Source organism: Leptodactylus fuscus, chromosome 1, assembly GCF_031893055.1.
Source record: "Leptodactylus fuscus isolate aLepFus1 chromosome 1, aLepFus1.hap2, whole genome shotgun sequence".
In the NCBI taxonomy this organism is placed as follows: domain Eukaryota; kingdom Metazoa; phylum Chordata; class Amphibia; order Anura; family Leptodactylidae; genus Leptodactylus; species Leptodactylus fuscus.
In genome coordinates this window covers 43,475,319-43,496,292 of record NC_134265.1, presented here as the reverse complement: position 1 = coordinate 43,496,292, position 20,974 = coordinate 43,475,319, and the positions used below count along the sequence as shown (strand labels likewise).

Genomic DNA, 20,974 nt, shown 5'->3' with positions numbered 1-20,974 from the left:
GGATAGCCAAACTGTCCAAGGGCATTGTGTGATAAAGGATAGCCATACTGTCCATGGGCACTGTGTGATAAATGATAGCCATACTGTCCATGGGCACTCTGCGATAACGGATAGCCATACTGTCCATGGGCACTCTGTGATAACGGATACTCATACTGTCCATGGGCACTGTGTGATAAAGGATAGCCATACTGTCCATGGGCACTGTGTGATAAAGGATAGCCATACTGTCCATGGGCACTCTGTGATAACGGATAGCCATATTGTCCATGGGCACTCTGTGATAACGGATAGCCATACTGTCCATGGGCACTCTGTGATAAAGGATAGCCATACTGTCCATGGGCACTCTGTGATAACGGATAGCCATACTGTCCATGGGCACTGTGTGCTAAAGGATAGCCAAATTGTCCAAGGGCATTGTGTGATAAAGGATAGCCATACTGTCCATGGGCACTGTGTGATAAAGGATAGCCACACTGTCCATGGGCACTCTGTGATAACGGATAGCCATACTGTCCATGGGCACTCTGTGATAACGGATAGCCATACTGTCCATGGGCACTCTGTGATAACGGATAGCCATACTGTCCATGGGCACTCTGTGATAACGGATAGCCATACTGTCCATGGGCACTGTGTGCTAAAGGATAGCCAAACTGTCCAAGGGCATTGTGTGATAAAGGATAGCCATACTGTCCATGGGCACTCTGTGATAACGGATAGCCATACTGTCCATGGGCACTCTGTGATAACGGATAGTCATACTGTCCATGGGCACTGTGTGATAAAGGATAGCCATACTGTCTATGGGCACTTTGTGATAAAGGATAGCCATACTGTCCATGCGCATTGTGTGATAAAGGATAGCCATACTGTCCATGGGCACTCTGTGATAACGGATAGCCATACTGTCCATGGGCACTCTGTGATAACGGATAGTCATACTGTCCATGGGCACTGTGTGATAAAGGATAGCCATACTGTCCATGGGCACTCTGTGATAACGGATAGCCATACTGTCCATGGGCACTCTGTGATAACGGATAGTCATACTGTCCATGGGCACTGTGTGATAAAGGATAGCCATACTGTCTATGGGCACTTTGTGATAAAGGATAGCCATACTGTCCATGCGCATTGTGTGATAAAGGATAGCCATACTGTCCATGTGCACTGTGTGATAAAGGATAGCCATACTGTCCATGGGCACTCTGTGATAAAGGATAGCCATACTGTTCACAGCACTGTGTGACATAGTGGAGCCATACTGTCCATGAGCACTGTATGATATTGGGGTAATCATAATGTCCATGGGTACTGTGTGACCTAGGAAAGCCATACTGTCCATGAGCCATGTATAATATTGTAAGAGCCATATTTTCTATGGGCATTGTCTGACATATGGGAGCCATGAACACTGTATAACATATAGGTAAGCCATATTGTACATGGGCACTGTGTGCCATAAGAGTGCCATATTGTCCATGGGCCCTGTATAATTTTGGGAGAGCCATATTTTTCACAGCTCTGTGTGACATAGGGGAGCTGTACTGTCCATGAGCACTGTATAATATTGTGTGAGCCATATTTTTCATGGGCACTGTGTGACATAGGGGTGCCATACCGCCCATGAGCACTGTGTGACATGGAAGAGCCATATTGTCCACAACATTGTGTGACATAGGGGAACCATACTTTCCGTGGGCACTGTATGACATACAGGAGCCATGTTACCAATGGGCACTGTGTGATATAGCATAGACTATTATAAAATAAAGGTCTCATATGAACAACATAGTGACTGATGAAATTTTCCAGAAACCCATTCCTTGAACTCCTTTGCAGCATCTTTATGTATGTATTAGTAATGACTCTTCCATTGGTATCGCAGCTAATAACATGCCAGCATTGTGTTTGTATCTCCTCAGTTGTTCCCTATGAGATCACAGTTTACACGAGTGACATATTTAGCGCTGGGACAGACGCGGATGTTTTTATCGTTCTTTATGGCCGAGATGGAGTCTGCACTCAGCAGAAATCCCTGTGTGTAAACAAGCGGGAGCGCCGGATGTATTTTGAGAGAAATTCCGTAGATCAGTTCATAGTAGAGGTAAACATTATAGACGATTTATTTCAGCCCATTGCTTTTCATGTAATCTACATTTGTGATTTAGTTACATATTATTAGTATATTTCCACAAATAAGGGTTCCAGGAAAGCTGGGTCCTATGGTCATTTTTGTTGTCACTTAATCTTCACACCTGTGTTATAAGCAGCCAAAATTATCTGGTTTTAACCCTGAGTTTAAAGGGGTTTTTCTAATTGGTGGGGGCCAATAGCCATCCCTGGGCTGCATCCGATCCCTGTACTATATAGTGTACAGAGCTGGAAGCAGACAGCCCCATACACTGAGTAGTGGCCATGCCATGCAACTGCAGCTCATCTCCCATTCAAGTGGTTCTGTAGCTATGCTGTGAGCGCTAGTTGTAACAGCAGCTTGAGAGCTTTATATTGCAGACCAATATCTGCGACTGGTTGGGCACTTCACTGTTTGCCTAAATAGAAGGTATAGCGTGGTACCTGCTGTAAGGGCCCATGCACACGACCAGGTTGGTGCCGTCTATCACAAAATGCAATAGGATAACACTTTGCGTGACATCCGTGTACATTCTGCAATGCATGACAATGGCACTGAGGATGTCCGCTCTCCCTCCTGATCTTCATACTTACCTCTGCTGCTGCCACCCCTGACACCATCCCTCTCAACCCCCACCTTCCCCCCGCTTCTTACCTAAATAAAAAACAAACAAGAGAGGTTGGATAAATTGGCCACAGCAGCCGTTTTATTACATAAAATACAAACAACAAATTTTAACCTTTCTTTATTAAAACATCCTTTCTGAGTAACTAACTAACCATACCCCACTTCTCTATCTAAATAAGATATAATTAATATAAATATTAGTGCAAATAACAAAGAGGGGGGAAAGCCCTTGGAGCTAAAGATCTGACCGCCAGACTGACCATCATAAACAAGTTACCCCCAGCCGCAACCACAGGCACGGGGGTACCATAAACTGATGGCAGTACCAAGCGCAAATCACTCCCCGGGACGCCACCCAGCAGGAGTCCAGAGGCAGCCAGACCACTCATACACAGTGATTACATAATTGTGGAGAAATACACCCCATGTGTTTTTCCCCACCCCCAAGGTTTTTGCAACTCCAAGGACCTCCCACCCCGCCACCAGGCACAGTCCTTGACCCCCTCAAGGCTGCGACCCCCCCACCAAAGGCAATGCACGCTCTACGCCCCCCTGAATGCCCAAGGCCCACAAATCAATTCCCACCGCATTCAGGTGTACCCCGTCAGCTAACCAAAAACCACCCTGCAGATCCTCCAACTCCCGATGGCGCACCACAACCCCCCCGTGCTTAATCACAAAGGCCCCAACCGAACGATTTGCCTTCGACCGAGCCCGATTAATCTTAGGGACCGACCGAGCACCCCTCCAAGCGTGACGAGGGACCATGTCCGACCACACCACTACCAACCCCGGACACTGCAACCATAGACGCATCAAATCATGCTTAATGTCCCGGACCAGCTCCCTGGAAGGGCGAGAACCCAACCAACGCACCACAGCCACCAACCTGGGGAGCCCAAGCTGACGTCCGTGGGGCCTGACGGAGGCTCGCTCCGCCCCCCAATGGACATACGAATGCCCCATAATCCAAACCAAACGCGGGGGGCGACCTAGGAGAAGAACAGAAACAATCAAACAAAATCAGCAAACCCCGCCCCCTCCCCGAACAACAAACCCCCAAGCACCCACAACCATCCACCAAAAAACGCCACAATACGCCCCCCACCCCGTACGGGAACCTACAACAAGTGAAGACGGACATATGAGAGAAAACGACCCGACGCCCACCGACCAATCCGTCGCACCACGTCCGTACCCAAACCGGACACCACCGCCTCGGTAGCCGCCCCAATGCGGAATGAATGCGGAGCGAAACTCAACGGATCCAAACCCAACAACTCCAGACACCGACGAAAAACCCACGTAAATTGGAAACGAGACAAATATGTCCCGTCCCTATGACACAAAAGGGGGCCACCAGACGCACCGCGACACCCCAAAAACTCCCGGAAACAACGAACCGGGCACATCTCTGACCCCACCACCCTAAAAAGACGGACCCTCCGCCCCCTACCAAACTGATCCGTCTTAGAGCGACGCACCAAAAATTCCACCTCCAACTCACCCCCCACAACATCCTGAAACAACACCCCACTGCCCACCGATTTCGAAGGCGAAACTAGTTCCCCCACCCTAAGAGCCCCGAAAAAAGCCGAAGAAAAAGCCAAACGGAACAATAAAAATTCCCCAGGAGAAGAACACACAGACGCCAACATCCCTCCCAAACGCTCTAGCAACTGAAAAGAAACGGGACGCCTCCCGTCCGGACGAGACCTCCCTCTCCGAAAACCCCGCAAAGCCTGACGCACTAGGAAATCCTTCGTCACATCGACCCAACCCCTAAAGCGAAAACCAAAAGCCAACCCCGCCACCAACCTGTTGACCCTAGACACCGACCAACCCTCCAAAGCCCCACGACCCACCAGCACTAACACCGCGGAACGCCTCAGGTCAACAGACTCACCCCCCCCCAACTCATGCAAAACCGATTCAAACTCCCGCCAGGCCGACTCATACGCAGCCCTGGTCCCAACCGCCAAAGAGGACTGAATCAGCTCACCCGCCGCGGCAAGACCACGCTCCACAGGTGATCCGGACACTGCAAGCCCCTGTCGTCCGCCTCGGGTGCCACCTGCCGAAACCGCTCCCACTGAAACCGAGAGAGAGAATCGGCAATGACATTGGAAACACCAGGGACATGAACAGCCACCACCCACGCATTCAAGGACAAACAACGAAGGACCAAGTGCCGCAGCAAGCGAACCACCGGAGGGGAGGAGGCCATCAAAGCATTAATTGCGCAAACCACGGACTGATTGTCACAATGGAAACGCACCTTCCTGTTGCTGAAGCGGTCCCCCCAAATCTCCAACGCCACCACGATGGGGAACAGCTCCAGCAAACACAAATTGCGCACCAGACCAGCCTCAACCCACTCCGCCGGCCACCGACCCGCACACCATTGGCCCCAACAATAGGCCCCAAAACCAACCGCCCCCGACGCATCAGTGTACAGGTCCCAATCAAAAACATCAGCCACAGGGGACATAACTAAGGAGCGGCCGTTGTACTCATTCAAAAATCTGGCCCACACCTTAAGATCCTCCCTGTGATCACTAGTCAAGCGTAAAAAATGCCGGGGGGACGACACACCTGACGTAGCCCCCGCCAACCGCCTGCAGAAAACCCGCCCCATTGGCATTATTCGACACGCGAAATTGAGTTTATATATATATTATGTCGATAATGGTCCTTATTTATTTAGATTTGTCATAATTATGAGAATTAAAATAATAAATAAACCTATCCACCATGCTGAACCTTCCTACATCTCTTCTGTCATTTCTATCTACTAACATCAATGAGCTATATGTTCAGCGGATTACTTAAATTTAGCAGCTTCCCCTTCATATCATCTCATATGTCATATGCTATCCTATCCTATCATCACTTCCATTTTCTCAGACTTCTCCTGTGCTGCACCCATGCTCTCGAATGCGTTACCTTGAGCCATCAGACTTTTTGCATCCTTTGCTATGGAGAAAGTCTGTTAAAATATAATTAATAATTAAACAACCTAATGAATAATTAAACAATAAAATTAATTCAAATAATTCATTCGCCATGAATTAATAATGTATATTGTTGTATTTTTAAGCATTGCTAAAGAGTTTGTATCGTGACAACTCCATCTCTAATTGAATGCATCTGAAAAACACTGGCCAAATGCATGGCTGACCGTGCGAGACAAGATCCACTAATGGTTCTGATCTGGTTCATAAAATTCTGCTGGTTGTTAGTGGAAACAGTCAGCAAGATGATTACCATTGACACCTTTAGTAGCTTAGCTGAGCCCTACAAATGGAACCCTACAGTATTGCAACGGGGAGGTGCCTGGTACAAAGATGAGACCTTACAGAATGCTTGTATTGATGAGCTTGTGGTGGGCTTGTGCTTATACACAGCAGTCAATCTGAAGAAAGTGATCTGCAGTGTAAAGCATGGGGGAAAGGAGCAGATCAGCAATTTGTCACTGATGAAACAGGAGATGACTACATAACTCTAATAACATCTAAGCTTCGGTTTGATCAAAACGTTGCCCTAGAAAAACAGAACTAGGCAGAAGCCGTGATACTGAGTACATGATATCTAATGTATATCACTCGATCATATACCGTATTTTATATCAGCAGAACTGAATTTGTCATCCATATGTTTCATGAGACATGCTGACCTATGTAAAGACTTAGACGTACAATCACAATGTCACAATGACTCTTGCTACGTAACAACCTTAGCTCTGCTACATCTCTATGCATTCACAGGGATCAGTACAGAAAGTCTCCTTTCCCGGCTGCTCTGTCACAGGCAGGCAGAGACCTAGTAACGCGGTGATAATAGGCTGCCTGTTGAATTATTCAGCGATGGCTGACAGTCGCTGTCAGTAATTATCGTGCCTGGAATGTACTCCGTGTTTACACGCTGAAAGCCTGACACCTTCCCGGTGATTTGTTCATGTACTGCCCCAGAATCAACTTCCATTTGACCCACATTCCAACCAATGTCTGGCGCGTTCACTCCTCTTCTCCTCTGTCCTGCAGCTCGAGGACATCGGCGATGTGATTGAAAAGATCCGCATTGGGCACAATGACACGGGCATCAATGCCGGGTGGCACCTGGACAGAGTGGAGATCCGTAGACTTTTACCCAATGGAAAGGTAGGCTATAAAACCAAGGGCACCATATTGTATTTTTCACATTTAATATATAAGTTATGACATACTATTTTTATTATAATATATGTCATTTTTGTTGTTGTGTATAGATCCATTGTACAATATGCCTCCTTTGCAAATTACTCACCCCACAGTGTAGACAGGTCCTAAGAGCATGTTTCTGGATCGTGGGATGTTTTGGGGTGCAGTCTGAGACTGATGAAGGAGGGCACACTTATATCTCCTACAGATGTAAGCACTGACTGTTTGAGCTACAATCTTACATCTGGTGGAAATGGAGAACAAAAGTCTCATTTTCTGGTTATCCATTGGGTCCGTGTTACCACCATGCAACCCAATCAATTACATGGGGCCCCAGAAATCAGAGGGGCCCTCCACAGACCACATCTTTTTATATTGCCCATTACCACTTGGATTATTTCAATAGGTAATGGCTGATATTAATTAATATTTACCTTTTCTCGCTCCTGACTGCTCCTCTTCAGCCTAACATGCCCTTGCACAAGTCCTCGTGCGGTCAGAGTTTGGATGCAATGTGTCTCCTGAACACACTACATAATGGCACCACCAGGGGTTTGTTACGAGTTTTCCAAAAATTTCAGGTTTGGCTGAACCCCAAATGTTTGGAGCTTGTTACCCACAAATTGTTATTATACTCCAGAGTCTCTTCAGACCCCAAAGTATAATAATCATAGGCCCCGGGAAAGTGTGAAAAAATAATAAACAGCTCATACTTACCTTTCCTCACCATTCTAGAGCTTTGCCATGGTCGCTCGTCTTCTTTCTCAGTGTCTTATGGCCTCCTGGGTGATGTCAGCGGCCGCAGGCGACAATTGAGGCCTATAATTGAGCCTCAATTTTCCCTAAGGGTCGCAGATATTACCCAGGAGGCTGAAGAGGTTGGAAGACACCAGAATTGATGACCGAATGCTGCGGGAGAGCCCCAGAGAGGTAAGGAAAGGTGAATATGAGCTGATTACTATTTTCACGCACCTCTCCAGGGCCCCCAATTACTATACTCTGAGATCAGTGGATAGGTAATAGATACTGCAAGCTGGAATGTCCCTTTAAGTTATATCTGTCTGTTTCCAAACATTTGCATTGCAAAGTTTCAAAATACATGATACAGCTGTATATGCAGGAGCGTAGCTATAGGGGGTGCAGGGGTAGCAATCTCTACCGGGCCCTCGCACCTGAGGGGCCAACAGGCTACTCTATAAAATAAGAATCTATCAGTATTATAGATTGCAACTAGTAATTGGGGGCCAAGGAACTTCAAGTTAAGTCTATGTATATAAGTGGCCCTCTGTAGCTTGTTTACTGCCACTCAGGGTATGTGGAAAATTGGATGCTAAGAGCTATTCAGTTCTTTAATATCAATTACGGTGGTTCAAACCTTAGAAACCTAGTGTTAGGGAATAGCAGACGATAATTCCCCAGGAGCTGCTGGTGAACCCTGGAGGGAGGGGCACAAGGGACAGTGAGCCCTAAGCTGAAGCCCCCCGCTTTCCCTTCCTATTGCCAGACCCTATCCTAGGTAATAGGCGACAACCACGAAGACAGTCCCTCCCTGAATACGTGAAACACAAAACGCAGACAAGACGAACAACAACAAAGGGAGGTCAGCTAGCCAGGGTTCGGTAACAGGAGAGCGATGCAGTGCCAAATCGGAGTCCAAAAGAATTGTCAGTAGGGAAGCCAAAGGTCAAGGATTAGAATACAAGTAATATAACAGCAAGCAAAACCAGAAAGCTAGAGGCAATAACCGGCACCAGTGTGACTGTGAGTCAAGACTAAATAGGGCAGGAAGAACCCGCCCTGAACCTGATAGGAAGGAAAGCTGTCAATCACAGGCAAGACAAAATCACACACTTAATGGACAGAGGCAACCTTGGCAGAAGACGGGTGTGGTGCAAATCCAATTAAGGACTAGAGCCGTGTTCACACAGTGCAACTAAAAACTTTAAGCAGATTATCAAACTGCACAAGCCTCCTGCGCCGCAGCACACGAGCAGAGGATGGCGCAGAGGCCCGAACAGGCAGAGATGTTACACCTAGGAGTAGAGTCATACAGTGCTCAAACATTAGGTATGAGTGGATGACCCCCCAAGAGTTTTCTGCCCAGGTCATTTTGTGAGAATCTTCCCTTTAAACAATTGTATTTTGAAGACATTTCGGTAATTCCTTAGACAATTATGAAGAGCAGAGCTCATGACCTGGACTGACTATATGTTCCTTATATATAACCCAGGGCTCACAGACGGTCACTTTTCCCTGTGAACGATGGCTGGCGAAGTCTGAAGATGACGGAGAAACCATCAGGGAACTTGTTCCATCAGACATCTTCACCGAAAAGCTGACGAAGGATGGGACTCTGAAACAGATTGAAATGGAGGTGGAAGACCCCCTAGAGAGTAAGAACATGCACTGTTGGGGAGGGGGCAGATAAGTCTATTTAGCAGTCCTGGAGTAGAAAATGGTAGACACTGTGTTAGGAATATGTCTGTACCAGTGGGGTAAACAGTATCTTAGTTAAGGGTTGTTCATTGTGGACGCCATCTTTCTGTATACTGTTTTTGAGTGCATATCATTTAAAGATTGGGACATCTGTTCTAGAAGCCTCTGGGTGAGCGAGCCACATGTGTAGTGCCACTCCTATTCAAGTAATAAGGGCAGCGTTGCAGTTCACTGGAACCACCACTATGCTGTCCACCATCTTTAGAACAGATGATCTGTCGATAGGTCATCAGTATGATTTGGGGTCAGAAAATCCCTTTAAAGAGGGCTGAAGTTAGCACTCATATAATATAATACTACATAAAATGACTGCTGTCTTTGCCTGGATTGATGATGCCAGAGGAGTGGTGGTTAGTAGGGGGTAGAGATCTATATAAATACAGATATAGAGCCAACATGGCAGAGCAGCGGCCTCATTATTACTGAGCAGACGACAGGTTCCTTATGACAGCGCCCTCATCTTATAGCAGCAGCGGCCTCGTATATCTCAGTCCTAATCGCTGTCAGGAGTATTGGGCCTGTAAATTGTAAACTTAGCGGATGGCGAGAAGTTTTATTGCAGAAGTCACTTCTTTCTAATGCTAATGTGCCGCTGTAGAGATTTAGAGGAGCAGCACCCCCTCCCTCCCCCCTACCCTGTCACAGATATAGCAGCTGCTCCTGTATTCCCTCAGTCTGGACTCAGCTCCCCTGATTTATACTGAGCAATGTCGGGAAGCATGCAGACATCACCCATAACAAAAGCCGGGGCTAATGTGCTGCATTAATGTGCATTAACCTGTATTGTTACTCGGTGCTCACCCATCTGCTCCTGGAGCGATCTCTATACTGGGAACCGTCTACATACACTCCAGTCACTGGGGCCTGGAGGGCAAAGTCTGGGTCACATCCCACAGTCCCCAAACTCAGATCTTTATCACATTTATAGGAAAATCATACTTTTTATTTATTAATTAATTAGTGGTAGTATATATCCTGATTTTTTAAATCAATCAGTGGTCCAATAAAGAAATTCTAATCAATATTAATTAGAGAGACCACATAATAATAGATTGATTGATTGACAAATTGATAAATAGATCAAGATAGATCAATAGATAGCTCATAGATGGATATAGGATAAATAGATAGATAGATAGATAGATAGATAGATAGATAGATAGATATGGGATAGAAAGATATATATGGGATAGATATGAGATAGATAGATAGATAGATAGATAGATAGATAGGAGATAGATAGATAGATAGATAGATAGATAGATAGATAGATAGATAGGAGATAGATAGATAGATAGATAGATAGATAGATAGATAGATATGAGATAGATAGATAATAGATAGATAGATAGATAGATAGATAGATAGATAGATAGATCATAGATAGATAGATAGATAGATAGATAGATAGATAGGAGATAGATAGATAGATAGATAGATAGATAGATAGATAGATATGAGATAGATAGATAATAGATAGATAGATAGATAGATAGATAGATAGATAGATCATAGATAGATAGATAGATAGATAGATAGGAGATATATAGATAGATAGATAGATAGATAGATAGATAGATAGAGAGATGATAGATAGACAGACAGACAGACAGACAGACAGACAGACAGACAGATAGATAGATAGATAGATAGATAGATAGATAGATAGATAGATATGGGATAGAAAGAGATAGATAGATAGATAGATAGATAGATAGATAGATAGATAGATAGATAGATAGATAGATAGATAGATAGATATGGGATAGATAGATACCGATAGATAGATAGATAGATAGATAGATAGATAGATAGATAGATAGATAGAATTAGATATGAGGTGATAGATACATAGAATAAATATAGATATGAGATTGATAGATATAAGAGACAGACAGCTAGATAAAGGAAGATATGAGATAGCTAAGATATAGACAGATATTATATAGATAGATAGATTAGATAGATGATAAATTAATTAATTTTTAATATAGTAAGACATAGGTCTGAGGCTCTCTGAGGCTGGCACCCTTCTTATTTTTCCAGTGCTGGATTGGATATCAGATAGATAACATTAACGATAAATTGATATTAAATAAGTAATCTTAATTCTGACCTCTGGATGTCAGTGATATTATACCTCTTTTACAGCTCATACATATTGCGTGTCTGTCTATACTGGAGACATCTATGGGGCTGGCACCGATGCCAATGTTTTTCTTACCATATACGGAGATCTTGGGGACACTGGGGAGAGAAAACTTAGCAAATCTGAAACGAACTCGAACAAGTTTGAGAGAGGACAGGTAAGGTATTTTAGAGAAGAACCTCTAATTTACATGGAAACTGTCAATGTTGATGGATCTGTTACCTTACTAGATGAGAACATATAAGACTGAGTGCAGTATACAATAGTGTTGCACCAAATATTAATAAAATGTTGACTCAATCAGGAGAAAAGCGCTCCTTTGTTATGGCACAAGCTGTTCCAGCTATTAACAAAAGCTATCATTATAATATACAGTAAATAGAGTAACACTGAGATCTGTCAACAGCAACCAACCTGCATGTTGATGTTTTCCATGTAGCAACAGAAGAGAAAGTTTAAGTGAAAGTTGATAAATTCTAACATCATAGGTAGCCACATGCTAGTTTTTGCATCTTTAATTCTAGGTAGATAAGTTCATCATAGAAGCTGTGGACCTGGGCACTCTCTATAAGATAAAAATCCGACATGATAACTCCATGATAAGCCCTGACTGGTACCTGGAGAGGGTGGAGATCCTGAACGAGGTGACGGAAGAGCCGTATCTATTCTTGTGCGAACGGTGGCTCTCCCTCAAAAAGGAAGACAAAAAGATTGAGAGGATTCTGTATGAAAAGGTAAGTGAACATTCAGCAGTGAGAAGGCCAGACTGTTTTTAATACCTTTAATGCAGAATATTTGGGATGCTAAGATGGGGTTCACAGGGTTCCATTACCTTCTCCTGGTAATGGCAGTGGTCATTTTTATTTAAATGGTCACTAACCTAGTCTCACTTCATAGAGCAAGTGATGCTGGACCAAAATGTAATGCACATAATTAAAATTGTGGCTCCTTTCTGTCTGAAAAACCTCTCTAAAGTTTCTGCCACTAGATATTACTAGTCTTTCTAAGTTCACTCCTTCTTACTAGGGAAGTCCCATCCATAGATACATTAAAAGCTAGGAGTCTTCACAGTGAGTGCAGGGGAGGGTCTGGTCTCTTCATATAGTGAATGAAGAGGGGAGGGGTTGTTTTCCCGCACTGACTCCACAAACTTCTGAAGACTTCTTTCTCTGTGTACTGGACTGAACATTCTGCACATCTCACAGCCTACAGTGTAAGAAAAGTCTTCTATGTATACGCATCTACTTCTGCCTGCTTGTATGATTATAGATGGGGTATTATTCACAGGCAGCAAACAGCTTTCCTGACTGTGCTCGTAAATTGCTCTTTTTCTGTGTCAGTGATCTGTTGAGCTGCATCACCCTGCATGTATTTACAATTCAATGTTGGATCTTCTATATTATGCTTACTTGAGTGTTTCATCAATTGTTTGCTATTATACAGTCACTCCTGGCAGAATCACATGTAAATAAACCAGTAGTAGTTATAATGGATAGGGCAGGGGAGATTGCTCCTAACTGTACATGCCCACAGCCTCAGAGACAAATATAAAATGTGCTGCAGCACATATAAAGGACTATACAGTTGTAGAACAGACTGCCCAGCAAGATTCTGCAGATATCTTGATTTTCAATGAAAAATCAGGTAACTTTCAAGAACATCTCATGCCAGTAGCATAACTATTGTCATAGCTACGGGGCCTGTAACCTAGAACCTGGAGTATAATAATCGGAGGCCCAGGGAAGGTAAACAAACATAAAAACCAGTGTTACTTACCTCTCCTGGGCTCCAATGTGACTCCCTGCTGTATTTTGTCCTCTTTTATGATATCACCTATATCAGGCTGGTATCACTCATAATGATTACAGCATAACACATATTTGCAATGTCATTGAAGAGGGCCAAAGATAGTAGGGAGTCACGTCAGAGCCCAGGAGAGGTAAGTAACACTGTTTTTTATGTTTGTCACCTCCCTGTTACTCCCATCATTATACTCTGTGTGATAAATGTGCATGTGTTTTCTGAGGCTACAGAATTGGAAAGGGTATTATATCATGCTGCTTTAGTTGGACAACCTAAAATGGCCTACATGCTCAAAATTATTATATCCTGGTGTCTGTTTAGACCCAGAGTATATTAGGTGGAGGCTCTGGGGAGCTGAAATAAATAAAAATAAACATTTATACTCACCCTCCCTCTTTTGGGCCTCCTGGTGACATCACACGGCTAGGGTCACCTTTGAGGTCAATGAATGGACCTCAGTTCGGCATGCCCATGTGACCGCTGAGGCCCAATCAAAGGCATCTCTGAGGAGACTGAGAGAGAGTACCCAATCCAACGAGGAGGCCCAAAAGAGGTGAGGAAAGGTGAGTATAAGTGTTTTTTGCATCTCCCCTGGGCCTCCACCTATTATACTCTGGAAATGAAATGATTATACTCTTGGGTATCTTCAGACCCCAGTTCAATTCGAACTTGTTTGACCTGAAAGGAATCAGGGCCCTGAACCACCCGAAACAAATCTTGGGAGGTTCTTCTCTCTCTCTCTCTCTCTCTCACGCTCTCGCTCACTCTCGCTCTCTCTCTCGCTCTCTCTCGTAGGTAGGGGCCCCTGACAGAGATTTTACATGGTGGGCTAGATTCTCTATGTTGGGGTTACCAAGTTTGGTATTAAAAAGGGGACAGGTCCCCTGTAATGGTGAGTGGCTGTATATAGTGTATGATACAAAGGGATTAATGGTGTCCTTATTACTCTTCTTATTGTTATTTCAGGAATATGATGGAGAAAGAAATAGCCTTGGTAGTGAATCCAAAGGATTCTGGGGTTCTTCTTTGAGCCTGAAGAGCCAGGATAACAATGCCAACTTGAAGACCAAGGGCAGCATAGATGGTTCCATACAGGAGGGAAAAAGTAAGATATTATCACATATTATCTATCTACTGAGAATATACACCTGTCCGACACCTGTACCCCTTCCCAATCAGGTGTTTTGGTTGCTGGAAGACATATACTCGGTATACGCCTGGAATCATCCTTGCTCCTATTCAAGCAGCCCTTCACCTATACCAGGTGTCACCATTACACTATACAGTGCTCTATACACTATTTACAGCTTCCAGCCTATACAGTGCAGTGGTGATGCCTAAAATTTCAGCCCCCATGCCGTTCACTTAAGTAGCAGGAAGGCTGCCTCTAGTGGTATATTGTACCTAGTATATGGCTTCCGGTAGCTGAAACACCTGACTAGGTTGGAGTCCGGGTTTGGACAACAACTGATTTGATATTCAGTATCAATTACCTTCAGGTGATGCAAAACTCCTTTAATTTCAGTTAAAGGGATTCTATCATTTAAAAAAAAAAAAAAAAAAGATTTTTAAATAATAGCCTTTAGAAAGGCTTTTCTTCTCCTACCTTTATTTTTCAGGTCCATGCCGCCATTTTTCAGTTTTGTCTTCTTTCTTCGTTATGCAAATTGTTTGTCTTAAAGTACAGGGAGCGTTCTGCCTGTGCTCTGAGCACAGCATTGTCATCCATTCCAGCGCTGCCTCTCCTGACGCGTCTCCTCCTCCTCGTTTTGTTTGTTTTGTTTTGTTTTTTAATTCCGAATTACATTTTATGTTTTTAAAGAAATACTAAATTCTGGAATTTTCACTGAACATTAAGCCTAACCATAAACTGATCCTTGCCAATTATTTAGGGTTTGTTTTTTTTGCAGTAGTTGCCTCATTTACATCACAGACAAAATTACAATAGATAACACCACTGTAGATAATACCACATAACACCCATCACGACTTTAAAAAAGTTTTTTAGTAACACTATGTGCTAATGAAAAAAGCAACAACCGTGAAACACGCGAAAAACAGACACATTCCCCTCCTCTTTTGTGTATATTTTCCTGGATATATTAAACAAAAAAAAAACAGGCAAAAATCAATAATAAATAAAAATAATTTTGCAGTGATCCCCTACCATATTACCATTACCACGGGTCAAGAACGAGATGCGGGCACTGAAAGCCGAGCATATGTCATCATTATGGGTCCTCACAGGATTAAGACAGAGCGCCTGTGGCTAGACCTGCCTAAGGACAAGAAAGGCTTTGCTCCTGGTTCAGTGGAGAAGTTCTCCGTTGTGGGTTTAGATGTAGAAGAAGTTAAAAGAATGGAGGTGAGAGAAATTTACTGCACCATTTTTGGAAAAAACTACTAGGCAAATTGATATTTACCTCATGTATCTGTTCATAGCTGGGCCACGATGGGGCTACTCCCGAGAGCTGCTGGCTAGTGGAAGAAATACAGCTCAGTGTACCTACCAAAGGAGTGTTGTACACCTTCGCATGCAAATGTTGGTTTGCCAAAGACAGGGGTGATGGACTTTCTTCTCGAGTCTTCAATATGTTAGATGCAACCGCTATCTCTGTTGGCCAAAAGGTATGATATGCCATAACTTCATTCATCACTCATTGTGAAGAATCAGCTGGTTTAGGACAATGCTTCATGGGAAATGTGTAGAAAAGCCAAAACTGAATCCTCTTCACCAATGTTTCAGATTCTTCATGAGGTAACAGTGATCACAGGGGACGTTCCTAATGGTGGGACAGATGCCAATATCTATATGACATGTTTCGGTGCCAGTGGTGTCTCAGAGGAAATGCGTTTGCCAAAAGGTGGAGACAGGTGAGTGTTATAGCTTCAGATCTACATCATGTGGGGGAATGGTGTGGTTAGTCAATGGGTGGCTTGGTGGTTATCACTAGGATCATAGGTCTTAATCACACTAGGGCACAGCTCCTTCTGGTTAGTATATCTATATATCTGGTTGGTATATCTATATTGTGTTGTCTGGTGATCCTCCATATCCTCCTTTTGATGGATCAGCGATGAGGAGCTTATGTGGGAGAATCCCTGTGCTCCATTCATCCCTAATAAATGTTTTTGTCCATGGTACCTGTAGGTTCGAGAGAGGACAGAAGGACAAATTTATCATGGAAATCGCTGACATTGCCCCTTTCAAGAAGATGAGGGTCCGCATAGATGGAAAGGGTTGTCGACCTGAATGGTATCTTGAACAGGTAATAAAAGTATTTGGTAATTGTATATGAATGGAAAAGCCTAGACCTACGCAGGCCAGACACCTTAGATCAGGGGTCCTCAAACTCCAGCCCGCGGGCCACATGCGGCCCACCAAGCACTTCTGTCTGGCCCCGCCGACAGCTTATAATGAAGCTCCTGAGGAGCTCGGGCCAGGCCATGGAGCACACTTCACTTTACCTATTGGAGGGCACCGCTCCCGATGTCTGCGCGACCTGCTCTGCCTCCGGCCCACTGTTTAAAAAGTTTGAGGACCCCTGCCTTAGATGATCACTTGCTTGGCTATGAACTATTTCACACCTGCATGCTTGGCTAGGCTAAGCTTGAAGGTGTTCTTGATGGTGAGAGGGAAGTGAGCAGCTGCCAGATATCTCCACTGATGGCTTTTCTCCTGTAAGAACAAAGAACCCGGTATGTTGATTCCCTTTCAGCCCAGCATCATTTTTTGGGTGAGAGTCACACCTCCAAACAATAAGATAGTTATCCAGTCCCACTAACATCAATGGATTTGGCTGACTCTGCTCTTATTTGGGTTCCTTAAAAGACTGTGTACAGAAAGGGGCCCTTTTGTCTATGGTTCACCATTTCTAGGGTATAAGTGTCTGATCGCTGGGAGTCTTACTGTTGAAGATGGGGGTCCTCAATAACTCTTTGTGAATAAAGAACTGGTGCACATACTTGCCTTCCATTCACTTCTATAGGAAGAGAATGGGGTGACCAAGCCTGGTAGTCACTTGCTGGTACCATAGGAGAAAATCAGTGTTGGGTATGTAGGAATTTGGAGTAGCATTTATGGACAAGATGACATGTCCACTCTCCTGATATATCGGTTTTAGTAAATAATTACAAGCTATAGATGTAATACTTTAATAAGGAGACCAAGCATTGACCTTCTCATAAAATGTGTATTATGGGCAGATTATACTGAAAAATACAGTGACTGAAGAGGAGACGTCCTTTACCTATGGAGAATGGCTCTCGAAGACTAAGGGCGAGAAGAGAACCCTTTCTTGTGAGCTGGCTGCTGTGGTCGATGAGGAAGAAATGGTGGAGACCACCACGTACATCATTCAAGTGAAGACCAGTGATGTCTCAGGTTAGTCCAAAGTTTTAAGTCCTCTATTACTCCATATGTTATTAATCGTTGATGTGAATAGATGACTTCTGTATGGCTTGCAGATAACATGAGGCACAATATTGTCTTTGTTCCCACCATAGTAGCATCCCTTGTGCCCATACACCTAACACCACTGTGTACGTATATATATGTGTCCTTCCTTATCTTTCCTCTTGGTTCAACATATCCCAAGATAAGTCGGCCAAATGAAAAGCATTGAGAAAAATATATATTTATATGATTTTGTAATATTCTGTAAGGAGATGTTATGCTATATGTGCCCATATTTGGTCACCTAGTGGTTATGATGTGATTTGCAGCTTTTCACTGGATTTTGCTAGCAATGTTACAATATTATATTGAACGTTTTGATGAATATTGGTGTCCTTCTCCCAATTGTAGTATGTTATAGGGGATATCCGGTTTCTAGGATTGATGGCCTATCCTTAGCATAGGCCACCAATATGAGATATGCTGAGGTCTTACATTTGTTTTAGAAATCACAGATTGTCTGTTGCGCGTATTTTTCTGCAAGATGTGAATGGAATTCACTAGAGACCCATCCACCTTGCTGTGTTTTTTTCCAAGGCATTTCCACTGCGGGCAAGACACAGTTTTTATACCACATGGGGCCCTGGTCTTAAAGGGGTTTTCTGAGAGTCGAATACTGATGACCCATTCTTAGGAGAGGTCATTGGTATCTGATCGGTGGGGGTCCAATACCTGAGACTCCACAGATCACCTGTTTGAAGTGACTGCCATATTGGTACAAGCACTGTGACTATATAGATCAATATACAAAATGGTTTTAAGGGTGGAAGTTCACTTTAAGCCTGTGAATGGCCCTGGTTCCCAGAGAAGTGGAAAGTGTTAAAGGCATTGATAGTAAGATAATACACTATTGTGGATTGCTATAAAGACATTTTTCTAGGACTGGTCAGCTGGGGAATAAACATGAAGGCAAGAAGCCACAAAGCTACAATATAGCTCCTATTACTGCACAAAGTGGCTGCGGAGATGAGCAATTATGGAAGACGTTAGAAGAAAAGACACCAGAGGATTCAAGGAAAACTGCTGCTTTCTACTCCAATATCTCTGGTTAAATGAACATTAAACTGCGACCAACTCTCTGTAGAGCCCACGTTACATAAACCGCATGAATGGGGATACACAAAAGTAATGTCCATGTCAGTGAATAGAAGGTTTCTTGGGTATTGTACAACTGGTGCATAGTCACAAAAACATTTCTAGACTTCAAAAATGAACCTATTATAAGTAGGGCCCTATCCAAAGTGAATTTCCAATATTTAAAGGGGTCTTCTATTAAATCCTATTAGGGTGCATTCACACAGAGTAACGTGCCACGTGACCTGGCACGTATACGCCATGTGAGATTTTGAGCACCATATATGCTCCCATTGATTTCAATGGGAGTTAGTCTCCCAAAATCACAGCCACAAAATAACACGGCGTATATGTTCCAGGCTCCCATTGAAATCAATGGGAGCGTATACAGCGCTCAAAATCTCACACGGCGTATATGTGCCAGGTCACACGGCACGTTACTCCGTGTGAATGCACCCTAAGGGTGAATTCACACTGAGTAAACGCTAGCTTATTCTGAACGTAAAACACGTTCACAATAAGCGGCGTCTAAAGCAGCTCCATTCATTTCTATGGGAGCGGGGATACGAGCGCTCCCCATAGAAATGAATGGGCTGCTTCTTTCACTCCGTGCAGTCCCATTGAAGTGAATGGGGAGTGCCGGCGTGTACGCTCCGGCATGAGCAGAGCTTGCCGTATACGCCGGCACTCCCCATTCACTTCAATGGGACTGCACGGAGTGAAAGAAGCAGCCCATTCATTTCTATGGGGAGCGCTCGTATCCCCGCTCCCATAGAAATGAATGGAGCTGCTTTAGACGCCGCTTTTTCTGAACGTGTTTTACGTTCAGAATAAGCTAGCGTTTACTCAGTGTGAATTCACCCTAAGGGCGTATTGGGACCTCCCAATTGGAATCTTTAGCTGGTCATACACAATAAATAAATTGAATGGCCATCTATATAACATGTATGGGGGCGTCCCAACTCTCTTCCAATGGCAGTTGTCGAGGGTAAGAAGACTCAGACGCTTGGATTTGGACATACTCAGTCCTTTTGTTCTCAAGGAGGATAAGTTATTACTAGAGGCATGTAGCGCCAGTTTTTTATCTTCTTCCTATTAAGAAGGCATGGAAGATTGGCCCTTTGACGGATATTAGAAAAAAATATTAAAAAATACATAATCCTTGTTCCCTTTTGCCTACAGGAGCTGGTACAGATGCCAATGTATTTCTTGCAATCTTTGGAGAAAATGGAGACAGTGGACCCCTCGCCTTAAAACAATCCAATAACTCTAACAAGTTCGAGAGGACTCAGTTAGACACTTTCCGGTTTCCAGACATGTTGAGCTTGGGAGATCTGTGCAAAGTGCGTGTTTGGCATGACAACTCAGGTAAGAGTGAACACAGATGGCTTCATTTTTATAGCAAAAAGACACAAAAACAACATAAAACATAAAGATGCCCATACACATTAGGTAAATGTCAGCCAGTGCAGCTCTAATGTGTATAGGGGTCACCAGACCCTTCTCTGATGGCAAATGTTGGGGAATAGATGGATCCAAGACAGTAACATACGACCCAGGATATCACATAGTCATGGGTACAATAGGTGGACAAGGCACAACAATTTCTAGCATTTCACTGCCTGATTTTTTGGATTAGACTTCTTATGCTCAGTCGGTCGCCATTAAAAATTGGGACTTATGGGACCTCAGATGTTCTTATTCAGAGGTATCCTAACCCTATGCTCTAAACTTTTTAGGTTTTCCCTTTCGGGACTTCTCACATTTTTCATAGAAGGCTTATCAGTTGAGTTGCTCAGTTTATCTTGTCTTAGAGACGTGTCTGCTTATGTATTGCAAGTTATGGAAACATCTGAGTGGTGTGGGGACGTTAGCTCAGTAGAAACAGTGGTGTGGACCCAAACAGTCAAGACAGGGACACAAAATAGGCAGCAAATTGGTTTATTTAGAAAACAAACAGGGAAATAAATAAACCTTGACTTCAAGCACAAAATGAGCAAAACAAAATACAGCCTAAACTTCAGGCAAAA

The 20,974-nt window shown here is 43.8% G+C and overlaps 1 protein-coding gene across 1 annotated transcript in view; it reads left to right on the top strand.

The window, feature by feature from the left end:
* The window catches only part of LOXHD1 (lipoxygenase homology PLAT domains 1), a 141,459-nt gene that overhangs the window by 106,993 nt on the left and 13,492 nt on the right, over positions 1-20,974 (top strand). The window contains exons 31-42 of the mRNA XM_075269762.1: positions 1,932-2,113; positions 6,811-6,927; positions 9,197-9,359; positions 11,614-11,768; positions 12,136-12,345; positions 14,381-14,519; positions 15,571-15,779; positions 15,857-16,042; positions 16,161-16,288; positions 16,566-16,683; positions 17,621-17,798; positions 20,127-20,312. Of these exons, the coding sequence (XP_075125863.1) occupies positions 1,932-2,113; positions 6,811-6,927; positions 9,197-9,359; positions 11,614-11,768; positions 12,136-12,345; positions 14,381-14,519; positions 15,571-15,779; positions 15,857-16,042; positions 16,161-16,288; positions 16,566-16,683; positions 17,621-17,798; positions 20,127-20,312 (1,971 nt within the window). The remainder of the gene's footprint in view (positions 1-1,931; positions 2,114-6,810; positions 6,928-9,196; positions 9,360-11,613; positions 11,769-12,135; positions 12,346-14,380; positions 14,520-15,570; positions 15,780-15,856; positions 16,043-16,160; positions 16,289-16,565; positions 16,684-17,620; positions 17,799-20,126; positions 20,313-20,974) is intronic.